Source organism: Papio anubis, chromosome 9 (assembly GCF_008728515.1).
Source record: "Papio anubis isolate 15944 chromosome 9, Panubis1.0, whole genome shotgun sequence".
Taxonomy (NCBI): Eukaryota; Metazoa; Chordata; class Mammalia; order Primates; family Cercopithecidae; genus Papio; species Papio anubis.
This window is the reverse complement of record NC_044984.1, coordinates 7,252,100-7,270,866: the sequence shown is the minus strand read 5'-3', so window position 1 is coordinate 7,270,866 and position 18,767 is coordinate 7,252,100. Positions and strand designations below refer to the sequence as shown.

The 18,767-nt window shown below is 52.7% G+C and overlaps 2 protein-coding genes and 1 non-coding gene across 3 annotated transcripts in view; 1 reads left to right on the top strand and 2 right to left on the bottom strand.

Annotated features, from left to right (window-relative positions):
- Positions 1 to 3,052, bottom strand: part of CLSTN3 (calsyntenin 3) — a 29,332-nt gene extending 26,280 nt beyond the window's left edge. Inside the window, exon 1 of the mRNA XM_003905908.4 lies at positions 1,876 to 3,052. Within this exon, the coding sequence (XP_003905957.1) occupies positions 1,876 to 1,939 (64 nt within the window). The 5' untranslated portion in view covers positions 1,940 to 3,052. The remainder of the gene's footprint in view (positions 1 to 1,875) is intronic.
- A 560-nt stretch (positions 3,053 to 3,612) lies between these two features.
- RBP5 (retinol binding protein 5) lies at positions 3,613 to 8,851 on the top strand. Its single transcript, XM_003905907.2, has 4 exons — positions 3,613 to 3,848; positions 4,133 to 4,311; positions 7,804 to 7,905; positions 8,361 to 8,851. Exons 1-4 carry the CDS (start codon positions 3,776 to 3,778, stop codon positions 8,412 to 8,414), a joined length of 408 nt encoding a protein of 135 aa, XP_003905956.1. The 5' UTR covers positions 3,613 to 3,775; the 3' UTR covers positions 8,415 to 8,851.
- Positions 8,852 to 13,693: 4,842 nt separating this feature from the next.
- On the bottom strand, positions 13,694 to 13,804 carry LOC116269122. The gene has a single exon (XR_004176427.1). It is a non-coding gene; the product is annotated as a U6 spliceosomal RNA (small nuclear RNA).
- Between the last annotated feature and the right edge of the window lie 4,963 nt (positions 13,805 to 18,767).

Sequence of the window (18,767 nt, the reverse complement as noted above, 5' to 3'; positions counted from 1 at the left end):
ATCCTGATTGCTTATCCTCCTCCTAACTCATTTCAATCCTGATTCCTTCACTCTGCACTTCTCCCAGCCAAGCCCCAACTTGAGGCCATTCTCCCAGAACACAGGATGGGGAGAAAGGAGAGAAGTGAAGATATATAGGACAGAGGGAGGGGGCAGAGAGGGGCAGGAATGGAGCAGAGGAATCAATGCCGAGCAACTGGACCCAGCAGAGCCGTCATCCTGAGGGATTATCGGGCTGCCCTAGAAACATGACAAATCCTGTCCCTGCTTCCCACCCCCACACCCAGGAGAACACACTGGAAACCGGCACATTTCTATGTCCTCCACCAGACCATCAAACCACACTCCCTGAAACCCACTTTTTATACAGAACTCAATCCCAGTTCTTATCTACCCCACCCCCTTCCCTTCAACCACCAGCCAATTCAGAATGGATGCCGGACTCATCAGACTCCCAATCTCCCCATCTTCTACCAAATTCAGGCTGGTGAGGGACTGTGGGGAAGCATGTTTCCTCCTCTTCCACATCACCCCCCAACCCAGCCTCCACACTTGCTCTATCTAATCCCATCAAGCCAACACCCAGGCTCCCAAAGCACACCCATGAGGCAGAAGGAAACTGAGTCACCAAAAGGAACCTCATCCCCAGTATCTCACGGTGAGCAAGAAACCCTGATTTCCATTCTCTCCTCCAACCACACCCCAGCAAGCCTGTGGCATGGGAAGGCTTTCTTACTGATGACCACCATAACCCCTTCCTGAATGCTGAGGAGAAAGCCACAAGATGGTGCACAGGAGGCGGTACAGGAAGTGGCAGGAGGCTAAGAGGGGAGGCTGAGGTCAGAGATGCAGGAGAGGAACAGAGCGCGATGGAAGGGCAGGGCTGGGCGCCTTCTGCGCAGCTCCCGCTCCCACCCTGCTTGTCTCCCCAGGTCTCTGAGCCTCTGTCTCCTCTCCTCCTGGCCCCCTGCGGTCTCTGCATTTGCTCCCTTTCACTCCTAGACTCCCGGGCTCCTCCTTGACTCACTCTTTTCCTGACTTTCCTCTCATTCTTCCCTCTTTTTTCTGCCTCCACCTTTACCCTTTTCCATCCCCTCCTCACCCCCTCCCACACCTCATCTCCGGTCTTCTCCTTCTCAGCTTTCCCTCTCACTACTCATTTAGCGCCCCCCCCACACACCCACTTCTGCCCTTTCCTGCCAGTCTCCATCCGTTTCCACCTACCTGAGCCCTCTGCCCGCAAGGCCCCCCACCCCCCACGTCCTCCCTCTCCGTTCGTCCGACAGCCCCGCCCAGCTGAATGTATCCGCTGTCTGCCAGAGAGGGCAGCTCTGGTAACCCACAGCCCAGCTGATGCAGGCATAAGGGTATGAATGCAGAGGCACACGCAAAAACATACGTGCTCCGAATTGCTGAACTGCAGCAAATACTTTCTCCCCAGGATGGGATGGAGGCGAAGCAGATGGATCTGCCACACACCCTTAGCATGCGCCAGTGAAAGGGAGAGCCGCTGGGAGACGTTTGTCACCCGCTCGGGGGGCAATCCTTCCCAGACCCGAGGTGGCCACCGGCGTGCAGAAATTGGGGGAGGGGGAGAATAGAGACCACAGGACGGCAATGGAGACCAAATGGGAGCAAGATGACCAGCAAGAGAAACGCATGGGTAGAGATGGACCGGAAAGGAAGGTGTAGCTGGGAGGAAGAGAGGGAGAGGAGACGGAGCAGGTCTGAGAACATGGATGGGAAGGCGGGTGATCAGAAGAGGACCAGACACTTGTCAGGTGCCAGGGAGCCTCGACACCTCCTTCCCACCCCTACCGCGCACGGCGCTGCCCGACACCCCTCTTTCAGGACCCCCACCCCCACCTCACTCACCTTTGTTACAGGAGCAGGACGCGAGCAGAGAGGCCAGCAGAAGGGGCAGCAGCAGGAGGGTCATGGTGCGGCGTGGGGCAGGGCAGGGCCAGGCGTTTGCCTCCCCTGGGAGCCTCCAGCCTGCGGATTCCACCTTGCGGGAGGGATACAGGGGGTCTCTAAGGAGCGGGGGACAGCAGGGCAGGGACCTAAAGGAGCCTACCGCCCACACGAGTCCATAAAGCGGGCCTGGGCAGATCCCAATCTGGGTAGCTGAGGCGGGGGACTTGCAGTGGCTTCCAGTTTCCCCCAGCCCAGCGTCCTCACTCTCTCACTCCCACCCCAACCCCGCTACTGCAGGATGACGTCAGCACAGCCGGGCAACGATTGATGGCGCCGCCGGCCAATCAGGTGACTGGGGGGTACCAGGTGCTGCAGCGGGGGAGGGAGCCAATGGGACTGGGGCGTCGGGGCTGGAGAGCTTCAGGGCTCCTTCCCCTGGCTGCAATTTGGGGGAGCCGAGGAACTGCGGGGCTGGGGAGGAAGCTGGAGAGCCACGGAGGGGGTGGGAAAGAAGAGGGACGTGGGGAGAAAGAAGCCAGAAGCCAGGGGGTGGAGAAGAGAGACGTCAGCGGGACCTGAGGGCGGCCAGGAGGGGTGGCGCCGCGTCACCCCGCCCCCCAAACTCTGCATTAACCTCTTTCCACAGCCCCTTCCATCCACAGATCCCTGCTGCGTGCCCTCTGGGAGCAGTGAAGTAAAACCCTCAGTCTGAGTCTGAGAAATCCTGGCATTTGTAGCCCAGGTCTGCGAGGAAATCGCAGGGCGGTAACGAGGCTCTGGGACCCGAGGAGGGATAGGACGTCGTGCACCCCTCGCGCGCGCACCTGTAGGGACCGGTCGCCTCCTCCCGCCTACCTGCCTCCCTCCTTCGCCCCGAATTTCACCTTAAACCGTGATGAACCAAGCCCAGGGGATTCTGAAGCCCGGGACGAGGGCAGGTTCGAGACAGAACTGGGCAGCTGGGGGCGGGGCACAATATTATTTAGGCGCCTCCACCCCACCTTCACAGAAATACATCTGGAAAGCATGGGCTGTCCTAGGGCTGGAGACTGGGGGTTATGGTCTCATCGATGACTCAGAGGGAGAGAAAACCCTCAGGGTCCCAAGCCAAAGAGAATAAAATTTTCCAGAATAGCCAACAAACTCCTCTCTGGCTGTCTGTTCCGGACTTTGAACTCAGCAGCCCTCGCTCGGGCTCCGCCTCCCTCCTAAAGTCTCCTTAGGACCAAGAGTCTGGAAAGCCACTTTGGGGTCCCAGTTGAGCACATTGCCTGAGGGAGCTTTGGGGGCCAGGCCTACAGGGTGCTCTTCATGGTGGCTTCTGGGCAGCTGGCTGTCCTCACCCCTCCCCTCACATCTTCCAACATCACTCAGTCCCAGGATCTCAGGATATTGCTGGAACTCATCTCCACCTCACACAGCCAGACCAGCCTCAGGTGCCTCCCAGGAAAGACTGACCCTCAGGCCCTGGGAGGGTTCCCAAGCCTGCCAAAAATGAGGTGGAGGCCAAAACTGGCCTTTGGATGGTTCGAGTTTTGGATGACTGACAGCCCCAGATCCTGCTCCAGGTTCTTTCCTCAGGAAAAGCCAAGGTCAGACACAACTTTGCCAAATCCCTGCCCCTTCTTCAGGCTGGAGACACCACCCCCAAACTCACCATAGGGGGAGGGAGAAAGTCTGATAGGGACTCTTATTGCAACAGGGCCCCAGCCTTATAAAAAGCCCTGGTAACCAGGCCGTTACACATCCTGTCTCTGTGTGTGCCGGCTGGCCTGAGTCTCTCAGCCTCACCTGCCAGACAACGCCCCCTCTTTCCTCACCCTGTCTCCTGTATTCTCCTGAAACCTTGATCCACACAATGCCTCCCAACCTCACTGGCTACTACTGCTTTGTCTCACAGAAGAACATGGAGGACTACCTGCAAGCCTTAAGTAATGGCCTCGCCCTCCCAGACCCCTGTCACTCCCTTTCTCCCCTCTTTCTTCCTGCCTCTTGGTCCCATGGAGAAGAGGGAATGCCCGGGGTTGGGCACTGTGGAAAGGCTCAGGCGGCTGGCGCCTGACCTGGGATCCATTTCTAACCAGGCATTGGAAGGAGGGGGTGAATCCACAGTCCCAGACCCAAGGAAGGGAAACTCACAGCCCTGAGGGGCTGCTGCTGGCAGAGGAGCTCCTGGCTGGCTAGCAGCACCCCTACTAAGAGGCAGCCCCCACAGACATCAGCTTGGCTGTGCGGAAGATCGCGCTGCTACTGAAGCCCGACAAGGAGATCGACCACCAGGGCAACCACATGACGGTGAGGACGCTCAGCACCTTCCGAAACTACACTGTGCAGTTCGATGTGGGAGTGGAGTTTGAGGAGGACCTCAGGAGTGTGGACGGACGGAAATGCCAGGTACGTTTCCCCTGGCTGGGCGGTGGCCAGAAGAAGGCATTACAGGAGACTCTTAACAACATGGGGCAAAACAAAGTGACCTTCCCCAGCCAGAGCAGGGGGGAGGAGGGGAATGGTCACCAGAGCAGGGAACGCAGTCCCCAGGATACCAGTCTCCAGAACTAACAGGTCCTGGTGCTCCCCGTCTCTCCCCCACTTCTTCCCTGCCCTCTCTTCTCACCAGCCCAAAGGGCAAAGAACAGAGACACCCAGACCGAAGAGCAAACATTTGCCCACTCTCTAGCCTGTGACACTGTTGGTCACCCAGAGTGTCTTTTACTTTAGCATCAATAACTTCACTCTCCTGCATTTCTTTCTACTTCTTACATATTCCTTCTTAGCCTCTTTGCAGATCCTAATCCTCCTATTAATTCTTTAAACTGGAGTTTTCTCCCCAGAGTTTTGTTCTTAATGTTTTCTCCCTTTTGTCTGCCCACTATCCATAGGCTAAATCTACACCCATGCCTTCTGCTTCCATCTATAGGCTGCCCTTGGCATGAATTCTCCAGCCAGAGCCATCTCCTGAGCTCCAGGGCAATGTTTTCAACTGCCTACAAAATACAGTTGGCCCTCCATATTCATGGGTTCTGCATCCACAGCTTCAGCAAACTGCAAATGGCAAATATTTGGGGAAAATAAAAATAAAAAAAATACAAAATGATACAAATAAAAAATAACACAGTATAGCAACTATTTACAGAGCATTTGCATTGCATTAGGTATTACAAGTAATCCAGAGATTATTTAAAGCATATGGGAAAAGGCTGGGCGTGGTGTCCACCCATAATTCCACCAAAAGTCCACCCATAATTCCAGGACTTTGGGAGGCTGAGGCAGGCAGATCATTTGAGGCCAGGAGTTCAAGACCAGCCTGGCCAACATGGTGAAACCTCGTCTGTACTAAAAATACATAAATTAGGCCGGGCGCAGTGGCTCACGCCTGTAATCCCAGCACTTTGGGAGGCCAAGGCAGGCAGATCACCTGAGGTTGGGAGTTCGAGACCAGCCTGACCAACATGGAGAAACCCTATCTCTACTAAAAATACAAAAAATTAGCCAGGCATGGTGGCACATGCCTGTAATTCCAGCTACTCAGGAGGCTGAGGCAGGATAATCACTTGAACCTGGGAGGCGGAGGTTGCGGTGAGCCAAGATCACGCCACTGCACTCCAGCCTGGGCAACAAGAGCAAAACTCTGTCTCAAAAAAAACAAAAAAACAAAAATACAACAATTAGCTGGGCATGGTGGCTCATGCCTGTAATCCCAGCTACTTGGGAGGCTGAGGCAGGAGAATTAGATGTACTTGAACCCGGGAGCCAGAGGTTGCAGTGAGCCAAGATCACGCCATTGCACTCTAGCCTGGGTGACAGAGCAAGACTCTGTATCAAAATAATAATAATAAAGTATACAGGGGAATATACGTAGGTTCTCTATAGATACTAAGCCATTTTATTCAGCAGATTTGGTGGGGTGGGGGTCCTGAAACCAATTTCCATTTGAAGGCCCAAGGTCAAACTCAAATTCACCGTCTTCCTATCCAAATCTACCCCACTTTTATATCTACTGTCTCCACTAATGGCAATAATCAGCCAGGCCAGAGACCTGGGAGTCATAATCAATATCTCTTGTTTCCTTACCTCTAGGCTCCTAGCGCACACACACACACACACCCACACACACACCACCACCACCACCACCACATCTAATTGGCCAAGAAACCTTTGTAACTTTTCTGCATTACCCAGTATAGCAGCTGCTAACTTCAGATGGCCATTGAATACTTGAAATATAACTAGTCCAAATCTAGATGCTGTAAGTGGACTTTCAGACAATGCCAAATAAAAAAGAAGCATTTTGGAAATGTTTATATTGGTTGCATGCTGAAACAATCATATTTTGAATATTTTTGGTTAACTAAAATATATTATTTAAATTAATTTCCCCTATTTATCTTTACTTGTCTAATATGGCTCCTGACCCATTTTATTTCTGTTGAGCATCACTCTTCTAAATGGCTCTCCTGTGTTCCCTCCTAACCTTTCTCTATCACCACCCTAATTCAGGCCTTCATTTCTCACCTGGTGCCTGAAATTGGTTTTTTGCTTGTTTGTTTGTTTGTTTGTTTTTGCTAAAGTTGGGTTCTCACTGTGTTGCCCAGGCTGGTCTCAAACTCTTGACTTCAAGTGATTCTCCTGCCTCAGCCTCCCAAATGCTGGGATTAAGGGTGTAAGCCACTGCACCCAGCTGGTTCTCAGTCTTAACCCTCCTCTAATCTGCATGCTGTAGCCACAGGGTCTACCTAAAATATAAATGTGACCATGTCACTCTCTGACTTACACCCTTTCAGTGATGATCTATTACATTACATCATCTATTACACTTAACTCAGCATACAAGGGGTCTCTGTGAATCAGCTCTTCAATTGCCTGCACCACATACACTCTAGGTTAGAGCCCTTCGGAACTAATTGCCTTTCTCTTTTACCGCTATTTCTAGCTGTTTCTTTCCTTGCTAGAAATTTCCCATTCTCTCCAATCTAATTAACTCCCAACTTCCTTAAAGATTTCACTCTGCCTGCCCCACTGCCTGGTGTCACAGTTACCTATTTACTGCTCCTCTATCCGTTCAAGACTCTGAGCTACTTGTTTGGGGCCTCTCCTATGGGAAAACTCAGTAAGGTTGATTGAATGCTCAGGCCCAGAGGGGTTGACTCTTTATTTCTAAGGATACTTCAGCTGTTCTTGAAACCGAGAAAGAGGAGAAATGAGATTACCTGGTAGGATTTCCAACCAATCTCTCTTTTTTCTCAAAAGTCCCTCTAGGTCAGCCAGAAGTATTCAGTGGAAAAAGTCTCCATTCTTCATAAATGCCCTCCCCAATTTCACCTCTACTTATTCTGCTACCACCCCTGCTCTCACCCAAAGGTCACTGTAGACAACTTTGGGCCCCCCTCGGTGACCTTTAGGAGTGGGAAGCTGGGTGTGATGGTTCATGCCTATAGTCACAACACTTTAGGAAGCCATGGCGGGCAAATCACTTGGGCTCAGGAGTTTGAGTCCAGCCTGGCCAACGTGGAGAAATCCTGTCTCTACTAAAAATATAAAAATTAGCCGGACATGTTGGTGCATGCCTGTAATCCCAGCTGCTCGGGTAGGTGAGGCATGAGACTCACTTGAACCCAGGAGGCAGAGTTTGCAGTGAGCCGAGATCCTGCCACTACACTCCAGCCTGGGTGATGGAGCAAGACCTTGTCTCACCAAAAAAAAAAAAAAAAAAAAAAAAACCGAAGGGGAAAAGGGAGTCCTGCTGAATCAGAGCAGCTCCCTCGCTCAGTGGAGGGGCTGGAGCAGACAGTATCTGCTGCGGAGTAAAAGGGGAGCCCACTCAGAGTGAGTTGGGAAGCATTTTGAGCGTCCTGCCTCCCAATGTCTTTATTCCCTCTTTCCCTATAGACCATAGTAACCTGGGAGGAGGAGCAGCTGGTGTGTGTGCAGAAAGGGGAGGTCCCTAACCGGGGCTGGAGACACTGGCTGGAGGGAGAGATGCTGTATCTGGTAAATGGGGTAGCGGCTGGGTGTCTGGGAGAAGGGCCTGCAGCTATGAGGCATTCCCTTGTCCAAACCAGATAGGTCCACCACTCTTCCCCCAGCCCAGCCCCACTCCCTGTCCAAGGAATTGACCAGGGAGGGAAAGCAAAAGCACTGGGAGGAGTGGGGAGAGGAAGAAACAGAGTGGCCAAGGTGGGCCCTGGCTATGAGTCGGATGAATGCCCATAAATCATCACTGGAGCAATGGAGGCTTCAGCCATTTCACATCCCCTGACCCAGCCACCTTCCTTCCTGAGGGGTGGAAAGTTGAGGATGTGGAATAATGATACAATTGCCCATACATCAAACACTCAAGCTGCTGTATCCGGAAGGAGTAAATGGAGGTCAAGGACCTTGAGGAAGGGGCTCTGGCTGGCAAAAGCCCTCTTTCTCGCTCCCCCTTACTTCCCCTCTCTCCCCAGGAACTGACTGCAAGGGATGCAGTGTGCGAGCAGGTCTTCAGGAAGGTCAGATAGCCAGAGAGGAACTGAGGCCCCTCCAGACAGCACCAGCCCACAGACCCTCCTGCCGTGCCCCCTTCAAGCCCAGATTGTGCCAGGTCAGCTGTCCCTGCCTCTGGCCACCTACCCTCCCTCTGGGTCCCTCCTCACCCCTCCCCTTGTTAATTTGTAACTTGCAGCCCCCAGGCCAAAGTCCTTTCTCACACACCACTGCCCAATAGTGACCTCACTTCCAGGTCAAGGTCTGGCCTCCCAGATGAAAGAAGCAGGCAAAGGGAAGGAGCCCCTGAGAACAACCAATGTCCCCTCCCTCCTGTCCATTTGACCTCTTCTTTTCCTTCTAAGAAAGAACTAAGCTATGGGCATTTGGCGATTAGTGAAAATTCTATCCTGATGGACTTCTGGAAAACTGTGACTGGGGTTCAAGAGTTTAAATGAGGGCTACCGGCAGAGGCTCTTGTCCATTTCTTTGTCCTTATTCTCGAGAAAGCCTCATGTACTCAACAAAACCAGGCCCAAGACACAGCCCCACCCACACAGGGTTCAACGGACCCCACAGTTCTGACATCTGAAGGCATCTGGCTATTTGATACTTCCATCCTACGTGTTGGGAAAGAGGGATGGGATGGGGTAAGACCTTTTTCCAATGCTGGGGGAGGCGGGGAGCTTCTGAACGGTGACCTGTCTGCTTTGGGAAGGGCAAGCAGCAAGAAAGCCAGAAAAAGCAGAAAAAGGAAGTAGACGGAGGATGGGAGGTCAAGGAATAAAAGACAGGAATACAGGGGTCTGAGGGCATAGGAGGGAGAAGCCCAGCAGTCCTGGCTATAGGCACCCTCTGCTGAAAGGCCAGAAAGGCTGGAGACCAGAGATAAAGAGGAGAGCTGAGGACAGCAAGGGTCCCAGAGTCGCTGCCTTGGAAAACAGCCCAGAAGGGTGGAGCTGGCTCAGGGACAAGGCCAGCTCCAGCCTCGGGCCTCCTCTTCACCTCCAGGGGCCTTGGCTCTTTCAGAATAAAAGTCCTAGGGGGGCAAGTGTCAGAGAGAAGAGGGCTCAATGTGAGGGTGGGAACAGAGCCCGGGGGAAGGGTTGAGGGAGTTGGAAAGTCCCTGGCCCTCATCAGATGAAGACTCTTGCCCCATCTTCCTGCCATGGCTGGGCCCCCCATGCACACAAGACAGGCACTAGGGCTGTGGCCAAGAACTAGGCGTGCGATACTGATCCTACCACACACTCTGGAATGAATTTGGAATAGAAAAAAAAAAAAAAAAAAAAGGAACTCGGGGTTGAATGGAATATCCTATTCCCTGCCCAACCTCTCTGCAGATGTCCCCAGTAGAGTGGAAAGCCCCTTCTTCGCAAAGCCAACCAGCAGAAGCTCTGAGGGCTGCTGGAATCCACCTTGTCCCATTCCAAGGCACAGGAGGATGCTCCGTGTGTACTCACCCATCGCCCACATCTCCAGATCAACAGTGTCCTCGCTCTTGAGTTTACAGTGCGCATCCAAGCCTCTTCCCACAGGACGGTCCTCCATGCCCTTCAGTGACCATGCTGGTCAGTGGAGTCTCGGCAGAGGCCTTGACTCAGGAGCTTGTAGGCCCCCATGGTGGGTTTTTCTAAGTATTTTTATACATTTTAATTTTCCCCCCAAAGTTTGACACTTCTTACCATGGTGGTTTTAAGACCCAAGCTAAAGTGGGTTCAGTCCCTCAAAACTCCCAGTGATGTAGGCGTCCAGATTATGACCACTGCAGGTCCCCATCCTCCACTCGACCACACTCCTCCAGGGGCCAGACCGCACCAAGAGGCCTGGAGACCCCCTAACGGAACACAAGCATCAGGGGTGGACTACGCAGCTTCAGAGGCATCTCCAAGACGGTGGGAGCTCGACCGGCAGAGGGGAGGGGACCGCTGTGGGAGGCTGGAGCTGCTGTTTCCCCTGCGGGCAGCAGGGGGCGCTATGCACCGCAGCAGAAGCCAGGGATCCTCCAAATTCAATCCTCCCTCCTCCACCACCTTCTTGGATATTCCATTCCCACCCCCACCCCCCCACACACACACATACACACTCCCAACCCATGTCCTCGTCCTCACAAGACCCTTACCCCTCATTCAAATCAGGTTCCACCCATCCTCGGAAGGAAGAGATAGTCACCAGTGGGAACAAGATGTGAGTGGAGAAAGGGCAGGGGAGGGGACAAGGGCCACAGACAGGTGGGTCGCACACCAGACCCTCCAAGGGACACACAAAGTTGTGGAGTTGACTTGGTTGGCCAGAGTCTTAAACCCCAGGGATGTGATCAGGAATCCAAAATGTTTATTTCCATATGAGATGGAATAACTGTGCTCTCTAAGTCAGCCCAATGCAGGCCCCTGCCCCACTCCCACTCCGCCGGGCCCAGATTCTGGCTGGAACTCCAGATGGTCCCTGAGAGTCTGTAAAGACCAAAGGTCAATTCAGAGCCCTTTCCCCAAAATAAACTGAGCGAAAGTGGATGGGGAGGGTGGGTACAGGTGTGTGTCCTGTGAAGCAGAGGACCATGTGCTGCCCAGGACTTGGGCTCCATCCCACTGGGGATCCCAAGAGGAGGCAGAGCAACAACGTCTAGCTGTGTACCGCTCCCAACTGCCCACATCTCCCCTCGGCCACCACCTCCCACATGACCCTGACTCCTACGTGCCCAGGCCTGTATGTTGAAAACGAACTCAGGTAGAAGCAGGAAGTGCCTCAACTCTAAAGCACAAAGGCCATCCCGGCCAGGGGTCCAATCCTGTAACATGGTTGGACCACTTATTGGCAGCAGGGAACCCCTAGAGGCCACCACAGATCCCAAGATCCCAAGAGAAAGCAGAGGCATGGCCATTTTGGTCCCTTTCCCCCACCCTAATGTCACTCCCTAAGATGCAGGAATCACATCTGGTCTAGGCTTAAGTACCCCAAGTAAGAGGCCTGGTATCCCTAGCGTGCAGAGGACGGAGATGAGGGTGGGGGCTGCCCCTTCCCTCACCCCCACCCCCTCCAGCGGCTCCCTGCTCTTCCACAGGATGCAATTCCTCCCCTAGAGCCTGCTGCTCCCACCTGGCCTGGGACTAGGACCACTTTTTCTTTTTCTTTTTCTTTCTTTCTTTTCTTTTTATTTTCTTTTTTTTTTTTTTTTGGAAACAGAATCTTTTTCTGTCGTCCAGGCTGGAGTGCAATGGTGCAATCTCGACTCATTGCAGCCTCTACCTCCCAGGTTCAAGGAATTCTCGTGCCTCAGCCTCCTGAGTAGCTGGGACTACAGGCACGTGCCACCACGCCCACGTAATTTTTCTTATTTTTGGTAGAGACTCGGTTTCACCATGCTGGCCAGGCTGATCTCGAACTCCTGAGCTCAAGCAATCTGCCCGCCTCAGCCTCCCAAGGTGCTGGGATTACAGGTGTGAGCCACCGCATCAGCCATGAGGCCACTTTCATAACCCCCAACCAGCTGTCTGGGAAATCTCCCCCAGCTCCCTCTCCCTGGTGTAACGCCCTCAGTCATCAGAGTATCCATGCTGTCAGCGTCCCTGGGGGCTCACCCTGCACATCCTGGGGCTGTGTCCATGATTATGGGCAGGTGGGAATCAGGGAGACCTTGTAGGTACAGCAGGAGGTGAAGGACAAGAGGTGAGGAGACCTAGTGGTCAAATCCAGGCGCCCTGTGAAGGTCTCTGATATAACTGACCCGAGTTTGCATGGAGGACAGAAAGAAAGAAACAATAGTGGTAGCTAAGGCCTCTGAGGCCAGGGTGCAAGCAGTACCCAGAGAACCCTGCCTGCCCAGGGGCCAGAATCAGCAATCTCCAGGCCCTCACGCTCTCCCCAGGCCTCAGCCAACGGGATGGCATTGCTCTGTGGGAACCTGTGCTCCATGCTGAATACGCACTCCCACTAGAGGCCACTTAGGTACCAGGGGGATAAAATGTAGCTGACCTTCCACACTCACCTTTCCAGCAAAAACAAGAAGGACCTCCATCTTTCTCAAGGGCTTCCTGAGCCACCATCTAGCTGGGGGTGAGCCTCCTGCTTCCCCCTACCCTACCCTTTCCCAAGCTGCCTTCCCTCTGCCCTCATTTTACTCTGGCCGCCAGGGAGAGGAGGCAGCTCTCAGAGCCTCTGTTCTGTTCCCCATGGGCAGTGAGTGCCCAAGCAGAGGGTCACCAGCATAGCCAGGCCATTGGGTTCATGGACAAATCACTTGCCTCAGAGGCTCTAGAGGAACCTAAAATGCCACCCAAAATTGGGAGGCAGTGCTGCATAGTGGCCAGGCATGAAATGCCACCTATCAGTAGCTGCGGAGTATGTACAAATCGCCAGCCTTCAGCAAATGAGCCACATGGACCAGCCCACAAGGCAACACCAAGAGCATTTCCCTCCTGCTGGGAATTCTGTGAAGATTGCACGCACACTCAGCAGAGGACCTGGAGTGGAGTGCGCCCTGACAGATGCTGGCTATCATTACTTGCACTACTCCCTGCCTCTTCACCTGATGATTGAAATTCTCTTAACTAGAAGCAAAGCCTTGTATTCTTCAGTTAAGGACAAGGCAGCAAGTGCCACTACCCTTGGGGTTACACAGTGACATATTTACACCAAAGTGTAAGTGATGCATACCAGAGAATGGGGGCTAGTGTAGCCATCATCTTGCTGTCCAGGCAGGTAAACCATCTGGGAGTGACAAGGATGAAGGGGAGCTGCCTCCCCAAGGGATCCATATCCAGAGTCTCTCATTGCACCCCACTCCCCATCCCCAGAGAAGGATGCATGGGCTCCCCAGGACAGCACTGCCCTCCAGAGCCCCTGCTGCAACAGCCACTCTAGCCTTCCCATCCATGGAGAGAAGGCTTCAATGCAGGAGAAAAGGGATGTGCAGGGTCAGCTGTCCAGCCCAGTGCTACTGCAGTGATGGCTGCACAGTCATCAGCTCCAACCACCCCAACCCCCCAGCCCTTGGGACTCCCCCATCCCCCACAGTACGTACTGAAGCTATCTCATTCAAGGTGCTAGGCACCAGCAGCAGAGGCCACATCCCAGGCCTGGACTCCCCCAGTCACCAGCTGCAGGTACTGCCATTCTCCCTTGACCCTCCCAGCTGCTCCCCTCATCCCTATGACAGCTGAATACAGGAACCAGCGCCCTCACCCTACGCTGGAGATTCCTCATGCTTCCCTCTTCTTGAGAGACCTCCACCCTCCTGGCCCTGGTCTCCTACAGGATATCTCGCCATCTTCCTTCTTCTTCCTCTTCCTCCTCCTCCTCTTCTTCTTCTTCTTTTAAAATTTTTTTAAAAACACTTCATGAATTTGCATGTCATCCTTGCACAGGGGCCATGCTAATCTTTTCTGTATCCTTCCAATTTGAGTATATGTGCTGCTGAAGCGAGCACATCCCATTATCTTTCTACACTAGCAGAGCTCCAGTTTCCCCTCCATGCACGCCTCAGTTTGTACCCACACCCCCACCCTACAGACGAGTCGTAGATGGAGGGTCTACCTCAGTGTGAATGGAACAGTTTTTCTTCCACACAAGTGTGCATATCCCACACGATTCTGCTTGCATGCACTTCTTCAATGTACGGTGTGTGTGCCTATTGTTGTGTGGCCTCTGGCACAACGCAAAGCTAAAGACACCGCTCGAGGAGTCCTGTAACCTCAGGTGAATTCTTTCACTTCTGTGTGCCTGTTCCCCCTCCCAGGCCTGGTCCTGATCCACCTTCTGTCTTGTCTTCCACACCTGCTCCTCCCCTTGGATTCCTCTCCCTTCCTGGCTGTTTTCAGAAGAGGCTCGCTCATATCCTTGACCCAGCTGTAAGGAAACTATTGTCACCCTTAATGCAACTAAAGCTTATCCTGCTGGGCCCTCACTGGAGCAAGAACCCACAGGAGAAAGGGCAGCCAGGTGGCAAAACCCCACCCCAGCCTGTCTCCCACCACTCCGTCTTTTCTGAGAAGCACAGGTGGGACAAGGTGGGCCTCTTGGATGAGGGTTTATTAAAGTCTTGAAGGAAACAAAAGGGAAATAGAACAGAGAGTAATACGCACCTCGGTTATCTGAGACACAAATGCAGCCTCAGCCATAAACGTATTGAAGGAAGGGATAGTCCAGTGTGTAACAGAAACGCCCTGCTATTGGCAAGCAAAGCACAGATGGAGTGAATTTAAAGAGTCCTTTACTAAAGGACTTTGTTTCAGGACGAAAGACCCCACAGAGCCCACAGGGTGTGGGAGATCTGGAACTGGGATCTCCAGGCTCTGAACTTGTTCTGTTGGGCAATCTGCTGGTGGAGACCTTGTCTTCGAGTGTCGGGATACACACTGTGGTCTGCCTCCCCTAGGTTGCAAAGGGCATTCTATCTGGGACTTGTCTTCCCTGCCCATCTGCTCTTCTTTTCAACAGCTTCTTGGTTCTTTTGAAACCTATGCTGTCTTCCCAAAGCTCTACCCGCTATTGTGTTGGCCTCCTGTAAGCCATGCTTTGATCCGTCCAGTCCTGCTCTTGGGTGTGATGAACGAGAGGACTCTACAGATCTCAAGGTGGAGGAGGAGAGGGTCAGAGCCCCCAAAGGCACTCTGGATTCGGGTCAATGCACCTGAAATACAAGCACACCCAGCAAAAATAATATCCTGCTAGCTGATCATCTGCATGTATTGTACTAAAATAATACATCTACTTCTATGAGAACCAGCATCCGAGACAGCCACCAACAATACCTGCTTCCCAGTATTCCTGTCCTTGTGATGTCTCCTTCCACATCGTACCAGGATTGTCTGTGTGACCAATGGAATAAGGCAGAAATGATGCTATGTCACTTCCAAGGCTGGCTTGTAAAAGACACTGCAGCCTCTGCCTTGCTCTTTCCATCTTGGGTCACTCTGGGGAAAGCCAGCTGCTATGCCACGAGGACACTCAAGTGTCCTTATGAGGAGGGCCACGTGGCAGGGAACTGAGGCCTCCTGCCCACAGCCATGTGAGTGACCGTCTGGAAGCAGACCTCCAGCACCAGTCCTGCCTCCGGAGGACTGCAACCTGCACCTGGACCAAAGCCTTGTGAGAGACCCTGATCCTAAACTACCCAACTCAGCCACTTGTGGATTCCTGACCCACAGAAACTGTGTGAAATAGTACATACTCGCTGTTTTAAACAAAATGTGGGGGTGATTTTTTACAAGCAGACAGATAACTGAAACTTAGTCTTAACGTTGATTTTCATTGCAATGACCCCGTCCTGACTATAGCCTCAATATTCACTAAGTGGGCAGAAGAATGGGGTTGGGGTGTGGGGGCAATAGATGACTTCGGACAGTAAAAATGTATCCAGCCACAAAAAGCTATGACTCCACCCTCAGTGCTCGCAGCCCTCCCATCCTAGCTCTAAGCCCAGACCACTCAGCACCCACAGCTCAGCGTCTGCCCTTCCACGAGTCTAGAGTGTGAAGTTCAGAGGCGGGCAGCTGCCCCCTTCTCTTCCTCTTTGAGGGACCTGAGTCCTGTCTGAGGACTGCCTCTCCCCTAGGTAATTGTTAAAAGGAATGTCCAGCATCTTCAGATGGTACCCTGCTCCTTTCACAGTTGTGTGACCTTACTCTGTGGCTTCAAAAGGACAGAGACATCAGAATACAACTCAATGTGCCTTGCGCCATTAGACGGCATGAGTGACCAGACATAGGGAGGATATATCAGACAGCACCGGATCTTAGCTGGTAGGAGGTTGATTGACAAGTTCTGTGGAGGACAGAGCAGCAGGGCCCTGAAGTCCACAGCGAGAAGGGGAAGATGGTGTTCTAGACACACCAGCAGGAAAGAGCCAAACCTGGATGGTCAGTTTGACCTCCCAGGGTAAGGAGCCTCTGGGTCTTCCCTACTCCTCTCAGGACCACCCCAGTGAAACTAGAGCCAGAGGGTTCTTTGCTGAAAAGAGGGTGAGTGAGACGGAGAGATGCAGATGAAAGGAGGCTTTGTGCAGATGCCATCAGGTTTTGCCAAATCTAAAGCCTGGAAAAAGGAGGACACCCGCTGATAGGATCTGGCTCTATGTCCCCACCCAAATCTCATGTGTAATTGTAATCCTCAAGTGTTGGAGGAGGGGCCTGGTGGGAGGTGATTGGATCATGGGGGCAGTGTCTAATGGTTTAGTGCCATCCCCCTAGTGCTGTCTCCCGATGGAATTCTCATGAGATCTGGTTGTTTAAAAGCGTGTAGCACTTCCGCCTTCTCTCTTTCTCCTGCTGCCATGTGAAGAAGGTCCTTGCTTCCCCTTCGCCTTCCGCCATGATTGTAAGCTTCCTGAGGCCTCCCAGCCATGCTCCCTGTTAAGCCTGCAGGCCTGTGAGTCAATTAAACTTCTTTTCTTCATGAATTACCCAGTCTCAGGTAGCTCTGTATAGCAGTGTGAGAATGGACGAATACACCAGCGAAGGTGGTATAAGGGCTTTCTGTTCCACTGTGCTCTTCCTAAGAGTCAGAGCCTTTGGGCAGTCCCCAGCCTGCCAGCTACAGACTTCTGCTGCCACCCAGGAGAAGCAAAATGCCCACCAGGCCCAGATCTGCTACCACTTCCAGAAGCCCTGTTACCAAATGATAGACCCCAGGTGAGGTCCAGCCAGGCCCTCTCCAGGGCAGGATCCTTCTCCTTCCACTCACAGAGCTGCTCTCTACAACCAGGTACCAATAGTGAGCAAGCAGTCACATGGCAATGATCAGGCTTCTCACTAGAGAATAGTAAATGGGGAAGGGCCGTGTTCAGACCCTCAATCTCTACTCAATCCCAGCTCCCAGGCGCACCTGTCTACCACCCGCTTCTCTTCCTCCCTGCACACCTTGAAAACTCCAAAACCTGGTGCATACTCCCCACTCTGCCCCATCGCAAGAACTCACCCACAGACACAGGTGGACACCTAGATGTGCTCAGTCCTAGGGCTGCCACAACCTGCAGGACAAAATTCCTCCCTCAAGGAGCCCACAGCCCTGTGGAAAAGACAGACACACGGGCAGGAGGTTATCATGCATCAAGAGTCCACGAGCACAGGGAAAGTCATTTTCTCTGAGTCAAAGAAGGCTTCGCAGGGGAGAGGACACGGGGAGAGAGGTGAGTAAAAATGGCCGGCATCCCAGGCATGATTACCACATGCCAGGCACTGACCCTTCTCAAGAACCCAAGCACATGACATTGTCACCATTCTACAGGTAAGAACACTAAGGAACAGAGAATTTTAAGTAATTTGCCAAAGGTTATACATCAAATTAAAGACAGAGATGGGATTTGAACCCAAACAGATTGGAGCCTGACCACCCAACCCTCAGTTTCTCAACCTCGCCGCTATTGACATTCAGGGTCAGATAACATTTTGTTGTGGGAGGCGCTGCCTGTGCATTGTAGGATGCTTAGTAACATCTCTGGCCTCTACCCACTAAATGCCAGTAATGGGAAAAAAAATCTCTAGATATCGTCAAATATCCCCTAGGGAGCAAAACTGCTCCTGGTTAGAACCACTGATCTAACCATTTTGCTATTACATTCTGCCTAATGATATTTATTGTTTGCCAAATGACAGGCACTGCCCTAAGCAATTCTGGTTGTTAACTCGTTTAACCCTCACAACAACCCTGGGTGTGGGTACTGTTGTCCTCATCCCTGTTCTTCAGATGAGGATGTTTAAGGCACAGCTTATGTAAGCTGGCCTTGATCACCAAACTTTTAAATGGTAGAGCCTGAGTTTAAACGTGGTGAGTGTGGCACACAAGCCCAACCCTTTAACCAGCATGTTATGCTGATGACTAAAGAACATGGCATTGGTCAGGGAGTCACACATGCAAATGCAACCGTGTTTGCGAAGCCATAGCATCATGACTGTGCCTAGAACACACATGCGAGGCGGGAGCAGTGGAGAGCGGGGCCAGAAAGTCATGCAGAGCCCGATTATGAAGGAAGAACCTGCCGAGACAAAACGAGTGGCTGGGGCTTCATCTCATGGATCAGGAGGCGCAGTCATTGAAAAGTTTTAACCTGGGAAGGGGCATGGTTGATTGAGATTTTAGATACTGGCAGAGTAGGGAGGATGGGCTTAAGGGCTAAACCTAGTTGCTGACACTTCACTGGGGTTGAACTAGCCACTGCCCAGGTGTCCATAAAGCATGGAAGTTAAGGCCCTGACTTGTAAGCCTGAGATAACTTGGGGGTGGAGGAGTGTGACCCATGAGGGTCACCCCTCTGCCCTGGGCTGTCCACATCTCCACTGGCCATGCCAGACAGAAGCACGGGGTCCCAGCCTGGCTGACTCAGCCGCCTCATCACCCCTGCTGCTCTTCACCTGGCTCCTGTATCTCCCTTCTCACCTGGCGCTGGGCACAAA